General features: G+C 42.8%; 2 protein-coding genes across 5 annotated transcripts in view; one reads left to right on the forward strand and one right to left on the reverse strand.

Moving 5' to 3' along the window:
• Window positions 1–19,823, forward strand: part of LOC126203958 (trichoplein keratin filament-binding protein) — an 801,925-nt gene that overhangs the window by 466,768 nt on the left and 315,334 nt on the right. The window lies entirely within an intron of this gene.
• Window positions 1–19,823, reverse strand: part of LOC126203961 (peptidoglycan-recognition protein LB-like) — a 69,670-nt gene that overhangs the window by 8,240 nt on the left and 41,607 nt on the right. Inside the window, exon 1 of one of the 2 annotated variants that reach the window (XM_049938358.1) lies at window positions 5,727–5,905. The exons of the other annotated variant lie outside the window; for it this stretch is intronic. Within the exon in view, the coding sequence (XP_049794315.1) occupies window positions 5,727–5,784 (58 nt within the window). The 5' untranslated portion in view covers window positions 5,785–5,905. Of the gene's footprint in view, window positions 1–5,726; window positions 5,906–19,823 lie in introns of those variants that run through there. 2 annotated transcript variants of the gene reach the window in all.

The following is a 19,823-nucleotide window of genomic DNA, read 5'->3' on the forward strand; positions in this document are numbered from 1 at the left end:
GTAAGAGGTATGAGCATTTGTTCAGGAGAAAAGGTGTGTTTCACAGTAGCTAAGATGAACATATCCTCATATCTCTTAAGGCATGCATTTTAGAGCAAGTAGTGTGTAAGTCGTGTAAGTCCAGGGACCAACGACTTCAGCAGTTCGGTCGCTTACATTCACACACATTTGAACATTTCTTGTTTTGATCCGTACTAACCTCCTCCCAAAACATGGAAAGCAAAGAGCTTGCAGCAGGAGAGATCCACGATTTTAGCATACAACTTTTGACTAGGTCGTTTCCGAACCAAATTGGTACATCTCCCCTTCTTCATCATCCCTCAATGTCTGTAACGTCATCACAGAATCACCCTGTACGTTTCCCGCCCGTCTTCCCCTACAATGTTTCCCCTCAATTGCTCATGTTTTAACACACATTTTGTCAGCCTGTTCCTTTACATAGTTTGCGTTTTCCGCATATATCTTTCCTCGCCGTTTGTTGCCAGAACTTCTCGACATTTGTGATCACGCCACTAAATTTGTAACATTCTTCTGTAACACCACATGTCAATCGCTTCGGTTTTCTGCTATTCCCACTCTCTTTCCAGTCTATGAGTAACTACCTACAAACGCTCTGCTCTATACGTACATTCTGAAAAATTTGATTTTCAAATTGTGTCCAAGGCTTCATACTAGTCTGTTTCAGTTGTGCTTCTTGCTTCGTTTGTCATGTATCAATTTGTTTTTAAGATAAAAACATTCTTTCACTTCGTCAACTATAAGGTCCCTCAGTTCACATGTCGAGTTCATTGGTAAACTTGTTTCTGCCTCAATCAGACCGCTTGTACTACAACGAAATTCAGCTTATCTGTTGCGGAGTATGCCAGGAGAGGGGAAGAGTCCCTGCATAAGCTAATAGAAAAAAAGAGTAGATTACTCCAGTTTTTTTAAAAAAGAGCTTTAATGTAAATAATCCTTCACATTTCTCTCTCTCTCTCTCTCTCTCTCTCTCTCTCTCTCTCTCTCTCTCTCTCTCTCTCGGTGGTCCATTGATCGTGACCGGCCCAAATATCTCACGAAATAAGCATCAAACGAAGAAACTACAAAGAACTAAACTTGTCTAGCTTGAAGGGGGAAACCAGATGGCGCTATGGTTGGCCCGCTAGATGGCGCTGCCATAGACCAAACGGATATCAAAAACCTTTTTTTAAAAATAGGAACCCCCATTTTTATTGCATATTCGTGTAGTACGTAAAGAAATATGAATGTTTTAGTTGGACCACTTTTTTCGCCTTGTGATAGATGCCGTTGTAATAGTCACAAACATATGGCTCACAATTTTAGACGAACAGTTGGTAACAGGTAGTTTTCTTAAATTAAAATACAGAACGTAGGTACGTTTGAACATTTTATTTCGGCTGTTCCAATGTGATATATGTACCTTTGTGAACTTTTCACTTCTGAGAACGCATGCTGTTACAGCGTGATTACCTGTTAATACCACATTAATGCAATAAATGCTCAAAATGATGTCCGTCGACCTCAATGCATTTGCAAAACGTGTAACGACATTCCTCTTAACAGCGAGTAGTTCGCCTTCGGTAATGTTCGCACATGCATTGACAATGCGCTGACGCATGTTGTCAGGCGTTGTCGGTGGATCACGATAGCAAATATCCTTCAACTCTCCCCACAGAAAGAAATCCGGGGACGTCAGATCCGGTGAACGTGCGGGCCATGGTATAGTGCTTCGACGACCAATCCACCTGTCATGAAATATGCTATTCAATACCGCTTCAACTGCCACGCGAGCTATGTGCCGGACATTCATCATGTTGGAAGTACATCCCCATTCTGTCATGCAGTGAAGCATCTTGTAGCAGCCTAACATCGGTAGAACATTACGTAGGAAATCAGCATAAATTGCACCATTTAGGTTGCCATCGATAAAATGGGGGCAAATTATCCTTCCTCCCATAATGCCGCACCATACATTAACCCGCCAAGGTCGCCGATGTTCCGCTTGTCGCAGGCATCGTGGATTCTCCGTTGCCCAATAGTGCATATTATGCCGGTTTACGTTACCGCTGTTGGTGAATGACGCTTCGTCACTAAATAGAACGCGTGCAAAAAATCTGTCATCGTCCCGTAATTTCTCTTGTGCCCAGTGGCAGAGCTGTACACGACGTTCAAAGTCGTCGCCATGCAATTCCTGGTGCATAGAAATATAGTACGGGTGCAATCAATGTTGATGTAGCATTCTCAACACCGACGTTTTTGAGATTCCCGATTCTCGCGCAATTTGTCTGCTACTGAAGTGCGGATTAGCCGCGGCAGCAGCTAAAACACCTACTTGGGCATCATCATTTGTTGCAAGTCGTGGTTGACGTTTCACATGTGCCTGAACACTTCCTGTTTCCTTAAATAACGTAACTATCAGGTGAACGGTCCGCATACTTGGATGATGTCGTCCAGGATACCGAGCAGCATACATAGCACACGCCCGTTGGGCATTTTGATCACAATAGCCATACATCAACACGACATCGACCTTTTCCGCAATTGGTAAACGGTCCATTTTAACACGGGTAATATATCACGAAGCAAATACCGTTCACACTGGCGGAATGTTACGAGATACCACGTACTTGAGATATTTGGCCCGGTCACTATCAATGGACCACCCTGGATAGCTCCCAAGCTGAAAGAGATTTCGGATAAACGCGGTTTTCATCTGAGAACAGACGACATACAAAATGCATCAATCCTCGCAGTTATAATACTCAGTCGAGATTTTATTGGAAGTGAGTAACTAAGCTGAAAAGGCTGGTCTCACCTCTGGCACTTGAATGAAACCTTGAATTCATCTCGCTTTCAGGGACTGAATGGGTTTCCGCCACGGCGGCCTTTGTAAACTAGGTCACTGCGTCGCCACCTGTTGAGTCGCTGGTCAGCTGGAAACAGAGCGACTGCCGAGGTGGTGTTTTTCTTTTCTGCACAGCTCTGTTGCTTGCGTGTCGTCACGGCTGATCGCGTCAGCAATCCACGTCTCGGCGAGGAGAGCAGTCACGGGGAATGACGGGCCGGAACAGCGGGAACGGCTAGGAGGTTCGCTGCTTGCCCAAGTGTACCCGTCGAGACTTGTTCGACGCGACGACTTCAGTCCTCGGGGCGACGTGGTTTCCTCCTCCAAGAAGGAATGTGATACATGACTGTTTCCAGTTATTAAAACGAAACGCAGTGGTCCATTTCACGTGGCCTATTATATGCAGGCAAGATTAATAAGAATTCCGCCTAAGCCTCGGTCTGCGGTTGTAAGAACTGTGACGTGCATATCGCTCCATCTGTATATTCGCTGTGAATGTTATTTTCCGGAAGTGTGTGATTTCCTAAATACTGCGATTGTTAACGCTCCTTCCGTTTCCTTCGTAATTAAGAGGAAAGATTTTGCATGAGCCGAGAATCTTTAATACATATGCTAGCAGTTACAGAAATTTACAATTAAATTTTCGCGAAAATGTTCGTGAACAGCCATCCACACCGTGCCACAGTGGATTACATCCGATTTATTTTCCGTCAAGTGTCAGTGTCCCAGTAAGCTGTTTCAAGTATGATCCAATGATATGCTATGGCCAGGTTAGAGACTGTTTCGTATGTTAAACGTGATACTTTGGATTCACGCAGTTAATCGAATTACGATTTCGTAATTGTGGTGATTACATTAAAAGACAGTATCTAATCATTACTAAGAAGTACCGGTACAGCCTTTCTATCGGTGTCTGATTTGAAATGTTTCTCATACAACATTTTATCCTCATCGATAAAATGCGTACTTGCGCAACAGTCTCAGTGTTCATATTGGGTTAGATAGAGCAGCAATCAGTCGTGGAATCAAGTTGCTTTAATATGACATTTATAGTCACAACGCAGATCAGATTTCGACCTGTGTCAGGTCATTATCAATGCAGTGCGGTTCAAAATGGTTCAAATGACTCTGAGCACTATGGGACTTAACATCTGTGGTCATCAGTCCCCTAGAACTTAGAACTACTTAAACCGAACTAATCTAAGGACATCACACACATCCATGCCCGAGGCAGGATTCGAACCTGCGACCGTAGCAGTCGCGCGGCACCGGACTGAGCGCCTAGAATGCAGTGCGGAATTGTAGCAGTTGTTCGTGCTCAAGTGAATGCTTACACAGTTCAACCATTACTCATTCTTGTCAGTTATGCTTCTGTTAATTCTGCAGTGTAACACTTTTTTTTTTCTCAAAAGTCGCACTGATTTTGAGCGTCCATTCCCTGGTTGATATATAAAAGCGTCTGTACTTGCAATTCAACAGTGTCCATATCACTGAGAAGTTTAAATACATTGATTATTTCATAATCCTCAGTCGCAAAAACAGTAATTATGGAAGTGTAGTGGACCACTGCACTAGGGGGACTACAGAGGACGAAGACTGCCCCAACTCGCTCGCATGGCACACGGGACCCCAGCGACGATTTCTCGGGCGTCTTCGCCAGTCTTTCTATCAAGAAAAAGAAACGAGATGACGAAAAAAAATGAAATTGGTGACGCATTTACAGCAACTAGTGTAGCTGTAGATAATGTTGAAATTCCGAAGGTAGCTGGAATAATATACGAGGACCGAAAGGTTGCCTGTAACTTGTACACAAGCCACACTGTTTCTCGTGTTGTTCATTCTGTACATTGGCTGCGCGGTCTCGGGCGACTTGCCACGGTCCTTGCGGCTCCCCCGTCGGAGGTTCGAGTCCTCCCGCGGTCGTGGGCTTGTGTGTTGTACATAGCGTAAATTAGTGTAAGTTAGATTAAGTAGTGTGTAGTCTTAGGGACCGATGACCTCAGCAGTTTGGTCCCATAAGACCTTACCACAAATTTCCAATTCTGTACACTGACAAGCAGGAAAAGAACCCGTAGAGAAAAAAGTAATTAAAGTTCAGGGAGAAGAAATAAGACTTCGAGTTTTAACTATTAAACTTAAATCTGTCAGAGACGAAAAAGGACTCGGAAGAGCAGTTAAACGGAATGGGTAGTGTCTTGAAAAGATGTTAAAAGATAACTACAAAAGTAATACAATGTAGTCCTGTTAAATAAGGTGACGCTGAGATAGTTAACTTAGGAAATAGATTACCGAAGTAGCAGAAAAGTTTTACTCGTTGTATAGCAAAATTAGTGAACATTTCAAGGTAAAGACGCATTAAGTGCAAATGCAAACAACAAAAACGTGTCTGAAAAAGATGAACTGAAGGACTGTTTCTAGAATGTAGTCTGGTTCGAAAGTGAAACTTGAACGATGAACAGTTCAAACAAGAAGAGAATAGAAGCTTTTGAAATATCACTCCACACGAGAATCTTGACGATTGGATGGGTAGATCGGATAACTAATGAGCTGGTGCTGAATCGACTTGAGGAGAAAGTACATTTGTGGCTGTATTTGACTAGAACAAGCGATTGATAGGACACAACCTGACACATCAAAGAATCTTCAATTTGTCAATGGAGGGAAGTGTGGGGAGAGCCTAAAAATTGTAATAGGTAGAACATAGCTTCACTACAGTAAGCAAGCTTCAAATGGACGAAGGTTGCAGTTAGTTATGCAAAGATGAAGTGGGCTGCACAGGATAGACTACCGTCGAGAGCTGTATCAAACGATGTTTCGAACTGAAGAAAAATAACAACAACTACATCAGCAACAGCCATTATTAAGCATGGTATTTACTCACGGGCGATGTCGGTGAGTTGAAGCGCCGTTGCCAGAAGCAAAGACAACAGGGGCGACATGACGAATGGCCGGTGGTGTCCGGTAGTGCGCGGGAGTCCAACGAGTACTGACCAACTTCCGCTGCGGAGGCCACGCTTAAAACAACCGCTGCGCCCGCCTGCTTCTGCCGCCGCTGCGCTCTCGTAGCTGGTATGACGTCATTTGCCCGTCCGCACAGCATTTTATCGTCCTATCATCCGGTATGTTAGCCGATAGCGCTGGACGGACGTACATTTTCCTGGATCTGTCTGTCTCTCCCCACGCTCTGCGATTCCATGCTTTCTTCGCTGTTATTTTTGAAGACTACAGGTACTTCATCGTAGGCTAATACATCACCTGTCTTACGAATTCGTTCGAGGGATAAATCTCTCCAAGTGCGCTTTGCTAAAAATCTCTATCTTCCAATACGTTGCTGTGTGACAGTTATTAATGAATGTGACAAATACCAATTTGTACCGTAGTACGGATTCCACTTCACTATGTAGGTCCCATTATTGCTCGGTGGATCAATCAGTTCAAAAGCCAGATTGAGGTGAGTGCGTATCACCTCCAGTAGAACCATGTGCAGCAAAGTACTCGAGTGCACAGGCAAGCACAATCGCAAATGTTTTAAGTGACTGGGCCATCATTAGAAGTTGTACGCTGAACAGCGTGAGTTCACAGTAACATCACAAGTTTTGGCATGTATTGATGGCACACTGCGAAGCTACAAAGGAAAGATACCCGCAGTGTACACTAAACACCAGATGTGAGTTGAAAGATGCGACACTACTATCGAACTGACATAAAAAGTAAAAATATAACCCTAACTCAGTAACTAGCATTAACTATAAGGGGCGATCACAGAGTTTCCGTTCCAAGGCTGCACAGTCCACAGTCGGTATATGCCAATCAGGTAAAATCGCCTTGAACACTGAGGCAGTTTTCCCACTGACGCACCAGGCTGAAGGTACTGGTTTGGTAAAACGCCATGACCTGTTGCGCGAAGAAGCCCGGAACTCCCTGCTGCAAAGGCTCGTCCTCCAGCGAGGGATCGAGGCTTTAGGGCGGGTCTGATTTACGACATTTGCGATATGGGGACTCGCGTTATTAGGGAGCAGCAACACCATTTGTCGCAGATTTCCCAGACGTTTCAGCTTAATTGCGCGCCGTAATATCTCCATTGTTGCGCAACACCGTGATAGACACACCTGGTTCCTTGAAATCAATAACCAATAGGCATCCGTAAGAACAGGGTGAACATCACCTTTCCCTCAGATGCTTGGTTCTTAAACTTCTTGCGACGAGGGGACGATGGATGTCACCACTGCATCGTTTACGCTTTCAGACTCTCGTTCCTGTAAAGCACGAAGCTGGCAACCAGATCGACCGGCGTCTTATGTCGAATAGCAGTCAGCAGAGAACTTGGTGCACCATTCCACAATGGTGGTTTTCAACAGATACACTGCCCCATACGCATTCGTCTTCTTCCGATGGATGTCTACACGCTTGTCCTTCGGCAGCCAAGAAAAGAATTACATTATCCTGGTTCAAAATGGTTCAAATGGCTCTGAGCACTATGGGACTTAACAGCTATGGTCATCAGTCCCCTAGAACTTAGAACTACTTAAACCTAACTAACCTAAGGACATCACACAACACCCGCAGGGAATCGAACCCGGGAACCCGGGCGTGGGAAGCGAGAACGCTACCGCACGACCACGAGATGTGGGCACATTATCCTGTTCGGAAGCATTTAGTAATAACGTCGCCATAGTTTACGTTTCCGCATTTACCAAGCGCTCGTCGAAAAGATACGAATGCCACATTAATCCCTTTGCCTACATGTAGGTGCTTTTATACCCGCATCAGAGTGGCGCTACGTTGCATATACGCTGCAGCAACGCCCTCAAACAGAAACTCTGTGATCGCCTCTTATATGTGAAAATATTTGACAGATATTACGAGTTTATGAATTCAACATTAATAGATTTGTCGTAAGCAGAGTGAAGCTGAATTTCCACAGCATATGCGAAATATACACTATGATTAGATTAGATTAGATTAATACTAGTTCCATGGATCATGAATACGATATTTCGTAATGATGTGGAACGAGTCGAATTTTCCAATACATGACATAATTAGGTTAATTTAACAACATACTTAAGTTAATATAACAACTTTATTTTATTGTTTTTTTGTTTTTCTTTATTTTTTATTTTTATTTTTTTAATTTTTTTTTCTTAATTTATATCTAAAAATTCCTCTATGGAGTAGAAGGAGTTGTCATTCAGAAATTCTTTTAATTTCTTCTTAAATACTTGTTGGTTATCTGTCAGACTTTTGATACTATTTGGTAAGTGACCAAAGACTTTAGTGCCAGTATAATTCACCCCTTTCTGTGCCAAAGTTAGATTTAATCTTGAATAGTGAAGATCATCCTTTCTCCTAGTATTGTAGTTATGCACACTGCTATTACTTTTGAATTGGGTTTGGTCGTTAATAACAAATTTCATAAGAGAGTATATATACTGAGAAGCTACTGTGAATATCCCTAGATCCTTAAATAAATGTCTGCAGGATGATCTTGGGTGGACTCCAGCTATTATTCTGATTACACGCTTTTGTGCAATAAATACTTTATTCCTCAGTGATGAATTACCCCAAAATATGATGCCATATGAAAGCAATGAGTGAAAATAGGCGTAGTAAGCTAATTTACTAAGATGTTTATCACCAAAATTTGCAATGACCCTTATTGCATAAGTAGCTGAACTCAAACGTTTCAGCAGATCATCAATGTGTTTCTTCCAATTTAATCTCTCATCAATGGACACACCTAAAAATTTGCAATATTCTACCTTAGCTATATGCTTCTGATTAAGGTCTATATTTATTAATGGCGTCATACCATTCACTGTACGGAACTGTATGTACTGTGTCTTATCAAAATTCAGTGAGAGTCCGTTTACAAGGAACCACTTAGTAATTTTCTGAAAGACAGTATTGACAATTTCATCAGTTAATTCTTGTTTGTCAGGTGTGATTACTATACTTGTATCATCAGCAAAGAGAACTAACTTTGCCTCTTCATGAATATAGAATGGCAAGTCATTAATATATATTAAGAACAACAAAGGACCCAAGACTGACCCTTGTGGAACCCCATTCTTGATAGTTCCCCAGTTTGAGGAATGTGCTGATCTTTGCATATTATGAGCACTGCTTATTTCAACTTTCTGCGCTCTTCCAGTTAGGTACGAATTAAACCATTTGTGCACTGTCCCACTCATGCCACAATACTTGAGCTTGTCTAGCAGAATTTCATGATTTACACAATCAAAAGCCTTTGAGAGAGCACAAAAAATCCCAATGGATGGTGTTCAGTTATTCAGATCATTCAAAATTTGATTGGTGAAAGCATATATGGCATTTTCTGTTGAAAAACCTTTCTGGAAACCAAACTGGCATTTTGTTAGTACTTAATTTTTACAGATATGTGAAGCTACTCTAGAATACATTACTTTCTCAAAAATTTTGGATAAAGCTGTTAGAAAGGAGATTGGACGGTAATTGTTGACATCAGATCTATCCCCCTTTTTATGCAAAGGTATAACAATAGCCTATTTCAGTCTATCAGGGAAAATGCCCTGTTCCAGAGAGCTATTACACAGGTGGCTGAGAATCTTACTTATCTGTTGAGAACAAGCTTTTAGTATTTTTCTGGAAATGCCATCAATTCCATGTGAGTTTTTGCTTTTAAGCAAGTTTATTATTTTCCTAATTTCAGAGGGAGAAGTGGGTGAGATTTCAATTGTATCAAATTGCATAGGTATGGCCTCTTCCATTAACAGCCTAGCATCTTCTAACACCTGGATCCTACTATATCCACAACATTTAGAAAATGATTATTAAAAATATTTTCAACTTCTGACTTTTTGTTCGTAAAGTTTTCATTCAATTTGATGGTAATACTGTCGTCCTCTGCTCTTGGTTGACCTGTTTCTCTTTTAATAATATTCCAAATTGTTTTAATTTTATTATCAGAGTTGCTGATTTCAGACATGATACACATACTCCTGGATTTTTTAATAACTTTTCTTAATATAACACAGTAGTTTTTATAATTTTTGATATTTTCTGGGTCACTACTCTTTCTTGCTGTCAGATACATTTCCCTTTTCCGGTTACAAGATATTTTTATACCCTTAGTAAGCCATGGTTTGTTACAAGGTTTCTTACGAGTATATTTAACTATTTTCTTGGGGAAGCAGTTTTCAAATGCATTTACAAAAATGTCATGAAATAAATTATATTTTAAATTGGCATCAGGTTCACGGTACACCTCATCCCAGTCTAACTGCTGTAGGCTTTCCCTGAAATTTGCAATTGTTAAATCGTTGACTGAACGTGATCAAAAGTATCCGGACACCGCCGAAAACATACGTTTTTCATATTAGGTGCATTGTACTGCCACCTACTGCCAGGTATTCTGTATCAGCGACTTCAGTAGTCATTAGACATCGTGAGAGAGCAGAATGAGGCGCTCCGCGGAACTCACGGACTTCGAACGTGATCAGGTGATTGGGTGTCACTTGGGTCATGCCGGCCGCTGTGGCCGAGCGGTTCTAGGCGCTTCAGTCCTTAACCGCGCTGCTGCTACGGTCGCAGGTTCGAATCCTGCCTCGGGCATGGATGTGTGTGATGACCTTCGGTTAGTTAGGTTTAAGCAGTTCTAAGTTCTAGGGGACTGATGGACTCAGATGTTAAATCCCATAGTGCTTAGAGCCATTTGAACCATTTTTGAACTTTGATCATATGTCTGTACGCGAGCTTTGCACACTCCTAAACATTCCTTGGTCCACTGTTTCCGATGTGTTTATGAAACGTGTGAAAGGACACGTACAGCACAAAAGCGCACAGGGCGACCTCGTCTGTTGACAGACAGACAGCCGGCAGTTCAAGTGTTCAAATGTGTCTGAAATCTTGTGGGACTTAACTGCTAAGGTCATGAGTCCCTAAGCTTACACCTTATTTAACCTAAATTATGCTAAGGACAAACACCCACACACCCATGCCCGAGGGAGAACTCGAACCTCTGCCGGGATCAGCCGCACAGTCCATGAAGCAGCGCCCCAGACCGCTCGGCTAACCCCGCGCGGCGCCGACAGTTCAAGAGAGTCGCAATGTGTAATAGGCAGTCATCTATCCAGACCATTACAATGGAATTCCAAGCAAGTACTATGACAGTTAGGTGGGAGGTGAGAAAAGTTGGATTTCATGGTCGAGCGGATGCCCCACATCACGCCGGTAAATGCCAAAGGACGCCTCGCTTGGTGTAAGAAGCGTCAACATTGGACGATTGAACAGTGGAAAAACGTTGTGTGGAGAGACTAATCGCGGCACACAATGTGGCGATCCGACGGCAGTGTGTGGGTATGGCGAATGCCCGGTGAACGTCCTTTGCCAGCATGTGTAGTGCCAACAGTAAAATTCAGAGGCGGTGGTGTTTTGGTGTGGACGTGTTTTTCATGACTTGCACCCCTTGTTGTTTTGCGTGCCATAATCACAGCACAGGCCTACATTGATGTTTTAAGCACCTTCTTGCTTTCCACTGTTGAAGAGCAATTCGGGGATTGCGATTCCATCTTTCAACACGATCGAGCAGCTGTTCATAATGCACGGCCTGTGGCGGAGTGGTTATTAAACAATAACATCCCTGTAATGGACTGGCCTGCACAGAGTCTTGACCTAAATCTTATAGAACACTTTGGGATGTTTCGGAACGCCGACTTCGTGCCAGGCTCCACCGACGGACATTGATACCTCTCCTTGAAGAATGGGCTGCCATTCCCCAAGAAACCTTCTGGCACCTGATTAAAGTATTCCTGCGAGAGTGGAAGCTGTCATGAAGGCCAAGTCTGGGCCAACACCATATTGAATTCCAGCATCACGTTGTCAGTCATTCTCAGCCAGGTGTCCGGATACTTTTGATCACATAGCCCACGTACCTCCTTCCTGTTGCTTTTGAATATATTACATGCTTTACAGCCGAAATTATTGGTTTCTTCAAAAAATACGTGTGAAACACGAACTTAATAACAATGTAACGTGCACTACCCGCATTTCAGTGCTACTCACAATTGAAGAATAAATAGATTAGTGCATCATTTATAATTTACGTCAGAATACGCTCTTAATATCTTTCGAATACATTTAACGAGTTTTCTCTTGCCACTGTGTTTTGCCTGCTGTAATTCAAAACACACCGATAATATTCTCATCTCTACATTTGTTTTATAATATACGCAATATACACTGATGAGCCAAAATACTACCACCTGCCTAATAACTTGTTTGTCCGTCATTGGAACGAAGTGCGAGTGTTATTCGAAAAGTAAGGAACGATCGGTCGCGGAGTGGAAACCACAGTGAAAATCCGATGAAGTTTTGCACAGATGTGTTGGGCAGTGTCTCTAGTACGTCCGTTACGTCGTTCTTTTTAGTTCTGAGCACACAGGGAGCACATAAAGGTACCTATAACAATATTGTCTCCCTCAAAGTACGAGGGCCTGGTGAGAAATCTTGCCTGAAGCTATGCAGCCAACATTAAATAACTGTCGTGTGCTTTCTTCTACAAGACAATTCTCAGCCGCATTCTGCAGGGGCAATGAATATGCTCCTGCATCGTTTTCAATTGGAAATGATTGATTACCCACAATACAGCCCATAATTGTCTCCCTCTGAGTTTCATCTCTGCTTACAAGAACCCTGGCTATAAGACAACATTTTGGCACAGACAACGATCTGTAGGCCAGCGTAGAGAATTGGCGAAAAGCGCTAGCGGCTGCCTTCTATAACGAGGGTATTGGAAAGTTTGTACAACGCTACGACAAACGTCTAAGTCGGATCGGCGACTTTGGAGATAAGTAGCTGGAAGTTGTAGCTAACTGTTGCAAATAAAACAGTTTTGATTTTCACTGTGGTTTTCATTTCGCGACCTATCGTTCCTTACTTTCCGAATAACCCTCGTACATCACTGATTCTGCGTATCAGACATCCGGCAGTTTGTTGGTAGCTTTGTGGAGGTATGTGGCATTAGATGCCTCCTACGCAGAGGTCGTGTAATTCACGTAAATAACGGGCCGCTGATTTGCGTACGCGGTGATAGCGCCCGACAGCGATCCAGATGGGTCGCCGCGACATCAATGTGAGTTCACTATAATGCTCCTCAAAGCACTGTAGCACGGTTCTGCCTCCGAGACACAGACAGCTATACTGCTGAAAGATGTCATCGCCGTGGGCGACGCTCGAATCCTGGTGGTCCTATACCCACTGCAATCGTAATTGACGATGTCGTTGGGTCAACATGTGAACGTGTGGGGGTGGTCTACTGCGGAGCTCTGTGCTCAACAATTTGCGGTGAACTGTCTGCTCCGCAACACTTGGGCGTGCACCAGCAGAGATGCCACAGATCATCATCCATCCTAATTTACAGAGCAGGCAAGCCTCCAAACGCCACATTGTGTGGAGAGTCCTGGACGTCCTCCTGTTTAGCACCTAGTTGCAGTTTCACTGTCCTTCTACCTCTTTCCGTAGACACTTAAGACAGCAAGTAGCACGTGAACATTCGACCAGCTTAGCCGTTTTCGAGGTACACGTTCACAAGCTCTGCGTAATAATAATCTACCGTTTATCAAAGTCGCACGTCATTGTATTTCCGCATTTGCAGCCCATATCTTCGCTAGGGTGGTCCCCCTTCCGTGCCTGCTCCGCTTACTGAACTTTTGCTATCGCGTCACGTGCCCGTAACGCCATCAGGCGGCATCCAAAGTCGCGGTGGAAAGTGATCATAATGTTTTGGCTTATCGGTGTATATCTTTGCTTTTTAGCGTCTACTTTACGACTGGAGTAATTGTCAATTTAATTGTTTTGCGTTTTATGCACTGAATACACTCAAAAGTAATTAATAGTTGCCGGCCGGGGTTGTAGGCGCTTCAGTCTGGAACCGCGCGACTGCTACGGTCGCAGGTTCGAATCCTGCCTCGCGCATGGATGTGTGTGATGTCCTTAGGTTAGTTAGGTTTAAGCAGTTCTAAGGGAGTGATGACCTCAGATGTTAAGTCCCATAGTGCTCAGAGCCATTCGAACCACCCCTGCTTACCTTTTTGCACTTCCTGTCGATCTCATTTTTGAGACGTTTGTATTCCTTTACGCCTGCTTCATTTACTGCATTTTTATATTTTCTCCTTTCATCAATTAAATTCAATATCTTTTCTTTTACCCAAGGATTTCTACTAGCCCTCGTCGTTTTACCTACTTCATCCTCTGCTGCCTTCACTATTTCACCTCTCAAGGCTACCCATTCTTCTTCTACTGTATCTCTTGCCCCCGTTCTTGTCAATCGTTCCATAATGCTCTCTCTCAAACCCTTTACAGCCTCTGGTTCTTTCTGTTTATCCAGGTCCTATCTCCTTAAATTCCTATATTTTTGCAGTTTCTTCCGTTTTAGTCTACAGTTCATAACTATTAAATTTTGATTAGAGTCCACATCAGCCCCTGGAAATGTCTAACAATTTAAAACCTGGTTCCTAAATTTCTGTCTTGCCGTTATATAATCTATCTGAAATCTTCCAGTGTCTCCAGGCCTCTTCCACGTATACAATTTTCTCTCACTATTCTTAAAACAAGTGTTAGATACGATTAAGTTATGCTCTGTACAAAATTCTGCCAGGCGGCTTCCTCTTTCATTACTTACCTCCCAGTCCATATTCCCCTAGAACTACTTAAACCTAACTAACCCAAGGACTTGACACACATCCATGCCCGAGGCAGGATTCGAACCTGCGACCGTAGCAGTCGCGCGGTTACGGACTGAAGCGCCTAGAACCGCTTGGCCACCACGGCAGGCAAGCAGGGGTGGCTAGAGGACAAATGTAAGGATGTACAAACATGTATCATTAGGGGTAAGATAGATATTGCCTACAGGAAAATTAAAGAGACCTTTGGAGAAGAGAGAACCAATTCTATGAATATCAATAGCTCAGATGGAAAACTAGTCCAAAGCAGAGAAAGGAAAGCAGAAACGTGGAAGGGGTATATAGAGGGTTTATGCGAGGGCAATGCACTAGAGAGCAATGTTATGGAGATGGAAAAGGACGTAGATGAAGATGAAATGTGAGATATGATACTGTTTGAAGAGTCAGACACAGCACTGAAAGACCTAAGTCGAAATGAGCCCGGGAGTAGACAACATTCCATTAGAACTACTGATGGCCTTGGGAGAGCCAGTCCTGACAAAACTCTACCATCTGGTGAGCAAGATGTATGAGGCAGGGGAAATACGCTCAAACAAGATGAATATAACAATTCCAATTCCAAAGAAAGCAGGTGTTAACAGGTGTGAAAGTTACCGAACGATCAGCTTAATAGGTTACGGCTGCAAAACACTAACACGAATTCTTTAGAGACAAATAGAAAAACTGCTAGGACCCGACCTCGGTGAAGATCAGTTTGGATTCCGTAGAAATGTTTGAACACGTGGGCAATACTGACCCTACGACATACCTTAGAAGATAGGTTAAGGAAAGGCAAACCCAACTTTCTAGCATTTGTAGCCCTAGAGAAAGTTTTAGACGCTGTTGACTGTAATACTCGCTTTCAAATTCTGAAGGTAGCAGGGGCAAAATACAGGGAGCGGAAGTTTATTTACAATTTGTACAGAAAGCAGATGGAAGTTACAGAGTCGAGGGGCATGAAAGGAAAGCTGTGGTTGGTAGGGGAGTGAGACAGGGTTGTAGCCTATCCCCACTGTTATTCAATCTGTATATTGAGCAAAAAGTAAAGGAAACAAAAGAAAAATTTGGAGTAGGAATTAAAATGCCTGGAGAAGAAATAAAAACTTTCAGGTTTGCCGATGACATTGTAATTCTGTCAGAGACAGGAAAGGACCTAGAAGAGCAGCTGAACGGAATGTACAATGTCTTGAAAGGAAGATATAAGATGAACATCAACAAAAGCAAAAAGCACAACGAGGATAGTGGAATGTAGTCGAATTAAATGGTGATGATGAGGGAATTAGATTAGAAAAGGACACTTAAAGCAGTAAAAGAGTTTTGCTATTTGGGGAGCAAAATAACTGATGATGGTCGAAGTAGAGAGGATATAAAATATAGACTGGTTATGGCAAGGAAAGCGTTTCTGAAGAAGAGAAATTTGTTAACGCCTGTTGTAGATTTGTCAGGAAGTCGTTTCTGAAAGTATTTGTATGGAGTGCATCAATGTATGGAAGTGAAACATGGATAATAACTAGTTAAGACAAGAAGAAAATGGAAGCTTTCGAAATGTGGTGCTACAGAAGAATGCTGAAGATTAGATGGGTAGATCATGTAACTAAAGAGGAGGTATTGAATAGAATTGGAGAGAAGAGAAATTTGTGGCCCAGCTTGACTAGATGATCACCGGTTTATTATTGGGGGGAAGCGCGGAGGGTAAAAATCGTAGAGGGAGACCAAGAGATGAATACACTAAGCAGATTCAGAAGGATGTAGGTTGCAGTAATTATTCGGAGATGAAGATGCTTGCACAGGACAGAGTAGCATGGAGAGCTGCATCAAACCAGCCTCTGGATGAAGACCACAACAAATATGGCCCAAGACAAGAAGAAAAGTGTAGTAAATATGGACTCTAGTACAATAGACGGGTTTTATAGTAGCGAAGATGAGCAAGTGCTCATAACTCTTAAGGTATAAACTTTAGAGCGCATGTTTACTAGAAGCTTTTTCCTTGTTTTAGTCCTTGCTACCACCTCTGAAAGTCATGAACCCTACAATGTTAGCAACAGCAGTGCCGGAACATGTATACTATTATCAGAGGTATCAGAAGAGTTTTCACTCGTCGGTTTCCGAACCAGGATCTCTGTCGTGAAATTGAGACGTTTACCCTTATCCATCAATCCAGAAAGTGTGTGACATCATCACGGAATAATTCTGTTTTAAGTCATTGCATAGTTTTCGATGGAGCACATGTAGAATGTAGGAAAAGTGAATTTTGCAACTGGCATGACAGAGGCTTTAGATGAGCATAGAAAAGTCGCTGATGGTTTCCTTTATCTTACAAAGGTGTATGCTACAACAGTCTCTGCAAAAGCTGAGAAAATGATAGAAACGATAAAGCAGCTGAGGTCGTTACTAATTAGTAGCGAGACATAGTATATTGGTATTACAGACATACACGCACTGTAGTTGTGTACATAGCGTAAATTTAAATTTGGTCTTTCTTTCTGTTCCATGCAAAGTGACCCTAAGCCGAGTGCGTCATCGGAAAGTGAGCGTAGATGACCGAAAGTCAGGTTTTCACTAATGAAAGAAATTTCATGAAATTATCACTGCTGGCGCTTCATTTCCTTGTCATACAGCAGTGTATCCCGTTCTTATAAGCTAGAAAGGTGTGTCCTCCGTGAAAGTTGCTGTAAAATCTACAGGACCACCCACAATGTGTCCGTGTGAAACACACACACACACACACACACACACACACACACACACACACACACACACACATATATATATATATATATATATATATATATATATATATATATATATATATATATATATATATATTATGGTGGCCAGTGCCATATTTCAGGTTTAAAAATTATCTAGTGAGGCGGTGAAAGCAGATTTTATATTCAAAATTGAAGTTTTGTACTACGGTACGTGGAAACGTCAGTTTTCGGAAGAAACGCTGGAAATGGATGGCGCATACATCTACAATGATTTAAATTGAGTTGAGGTATTAGCTGTTTTCCATTGTTTATCAGTGAAAAGTTTTTTATATTGTTGCTCAAAGATGTACCAGGTGAATAATAATTCGTGCTATTAATGTACTACAGCCATCTGGTAAACGTTTTCGTCGAAACTAGTAATGAAAAGAGACTATAAAATAATCTAAACGTTTCACGAGTCGTGGCGGCTGTTTTCTAAGTTATCGCACAGCCTCTGAAGCCGTAAGCGTACCACCAATCGCACGCGACCGCGCCCGCCGTGGCTACTCACTCGGGTGCACGGCGGCCGCGAGCAGGAACTGCACCACCAGCATTGCTGCCCGCCTGTCGCTCTGGACTTGCCTCCTGCTGGCCGCCCCTCGTGCCGACAGCTCAGACCGGCTCACCTTGCCCTGTCGCCTCTTTTTAAACTGTGAGCCGTCTGCGAGCGCCGGATTACTTAAACCGCCGCGCCGGACGAGCGTTGTTAACGTGTTGCTGCGCCGTTGGTGACGTCACTGTGCCCTGTGCCGGCAGCGGCACTTCCAGTGGTGGGGCGGCGAGGATCGGGGAAAGACGGTTTGGCCAAGCACAGCACAGGACAGCCCAGCTCTGCCGACCGACCGGGGGTTTCGCACGTGCGGCGGCCGCGGGGGAAACCACGTGCCGAGGCCGGCGGAGAGGTGACGGGACCGGAGAGGGGTCGCCGTCCACGGGGATTTTACGAGAGCCACGCGGATCACTCGCGTAAGCAGCACGTGTCCACATTCATTTTAAAATAAATTTATCCAGTGTGGGGAGCTCAGGAAATTATGTAGGCCCATTAAAAACTGTCGAGAGATACCGCAACTAGCAGCAAACATTTAATTACCTTGTTACCGTTACAATTTTCGCCATTCTTCCTCAGTTTCTGCTTCGCCGACTCTTGTATTGCAGCTAACAATGAATGCAATCCTATTCGGATTTTGTAACTGAAAGTTTTGTTACTGTTTACACTGTACGTGTTTCACCTGATGCTATTAGACATCTGCAGTGCTATACAAAGAAATAAGCAACAGTTGAAAGATTTGTTGCAAAAAAAGCTATTTCCAGTTTTCCGACTTTTCGTAAACCGAAAAAGCTTTTAAAAAAGAGAATTCTTAGATGTGTAAAATTTTTCTTTCTCTTTTTCCGTAATGGTTAAGCCAGTATTTACTCTTTCATGTTTCACGACACGAGTCTCACATTTTTTATTTTGTTTGTGGACATTTGGCCAGCCATCCTTCCACGTGTCTCATTGTTGTAACTACCACTTTCTTCGTCCCAAAACAGGTATTTTGTCTGCTGTTAGAGAGATTTCATAAAAAATGCCTGCGTCAGTCATTTTGTCTGATAACTTCAACTCAAATACAGCATTTATTGTACTAATACAAACTGGATTTCATTCTTCACATTCGCCCCTCTGCTAACGTCTGGCTAATCTGATGGCTCTATCTGCGTGTAGTTCATCTTGAGTTCGTCTTTCGCACGGTTTATTAAAAGAATTTAGTACGCAACTTTTTGATGATTTGTGAGCTGACCAAAAAAATTGATGCATGCACAATCGTGACCTGTCACTAGGTGTAATAATTTATCGTCCCCACTTAACGCTTTGTGCCTCCAATTACTATTTTAATTGAATTTCGTTTAAGTTCTCTAGGTTTCTAAACTTTCCGCCTTTCACGTACGGGAATGCGACTGCTGCTTTCACCATCTTCGCTAGAAGTAGTTTCTTTCACATCAGAAGCCTCAAACTAAGCACTAGCTCCAGAGCTTAATAATCTTTCCTTTTCCAAATCAATCATTATTCGTTCAGCAATGTACACTGAGGAAACAACAACAATATGTTAAATAGAATCAAAAAATTATACACGACTGACAAGCACTCCGCTGCTGTATTAAGTTCCATTTAATTTAACTTTGACCGCAACAAAAAGGAGCTCCCTTTTTGATGCAACAAACTAACCAACCACTGTGATAAGATACCTCACAACTGAGACCCGTTCCACGTTAATACCGTTATTTGCGAGTAATAAGCAGGATTAACGACAGGTACCATAAGGACATTCACAGGGTGATTCTGTGATGACACAAACTTTCAGGAATGATGGAGAAGGATAACGTGTCAATTTGAGGTGAGGAAGCCGGCTACGGAAACGACCGAGTCGAAAGTTACAAGCGAAAAATCATTCTGCATTTTCATTGTACCTAACCGTCGCTGTAAAGGTTTGCTTCTTGAACGTAATTAAAAGCGACTCTCATCGCATTGATGGGCGGCAGGCTTTTGTAATA

Source organism: Schistocerca nitens, chromosome 9 (genome assembly GCF_023898315.1).
Source record: "Schistocerca nitens isolate TAMUIC-IGC-003100 chromosome 9, iqSchNite1.1, whole genome shotgun sequence".
In the NCBI taxonomy this organism is placed as follows: Eukaryota; Metazoa; Arthropoda; class Insecta; order Orthoptera; family Acrididae; genus Schistocerca; species Schistocerca nitens.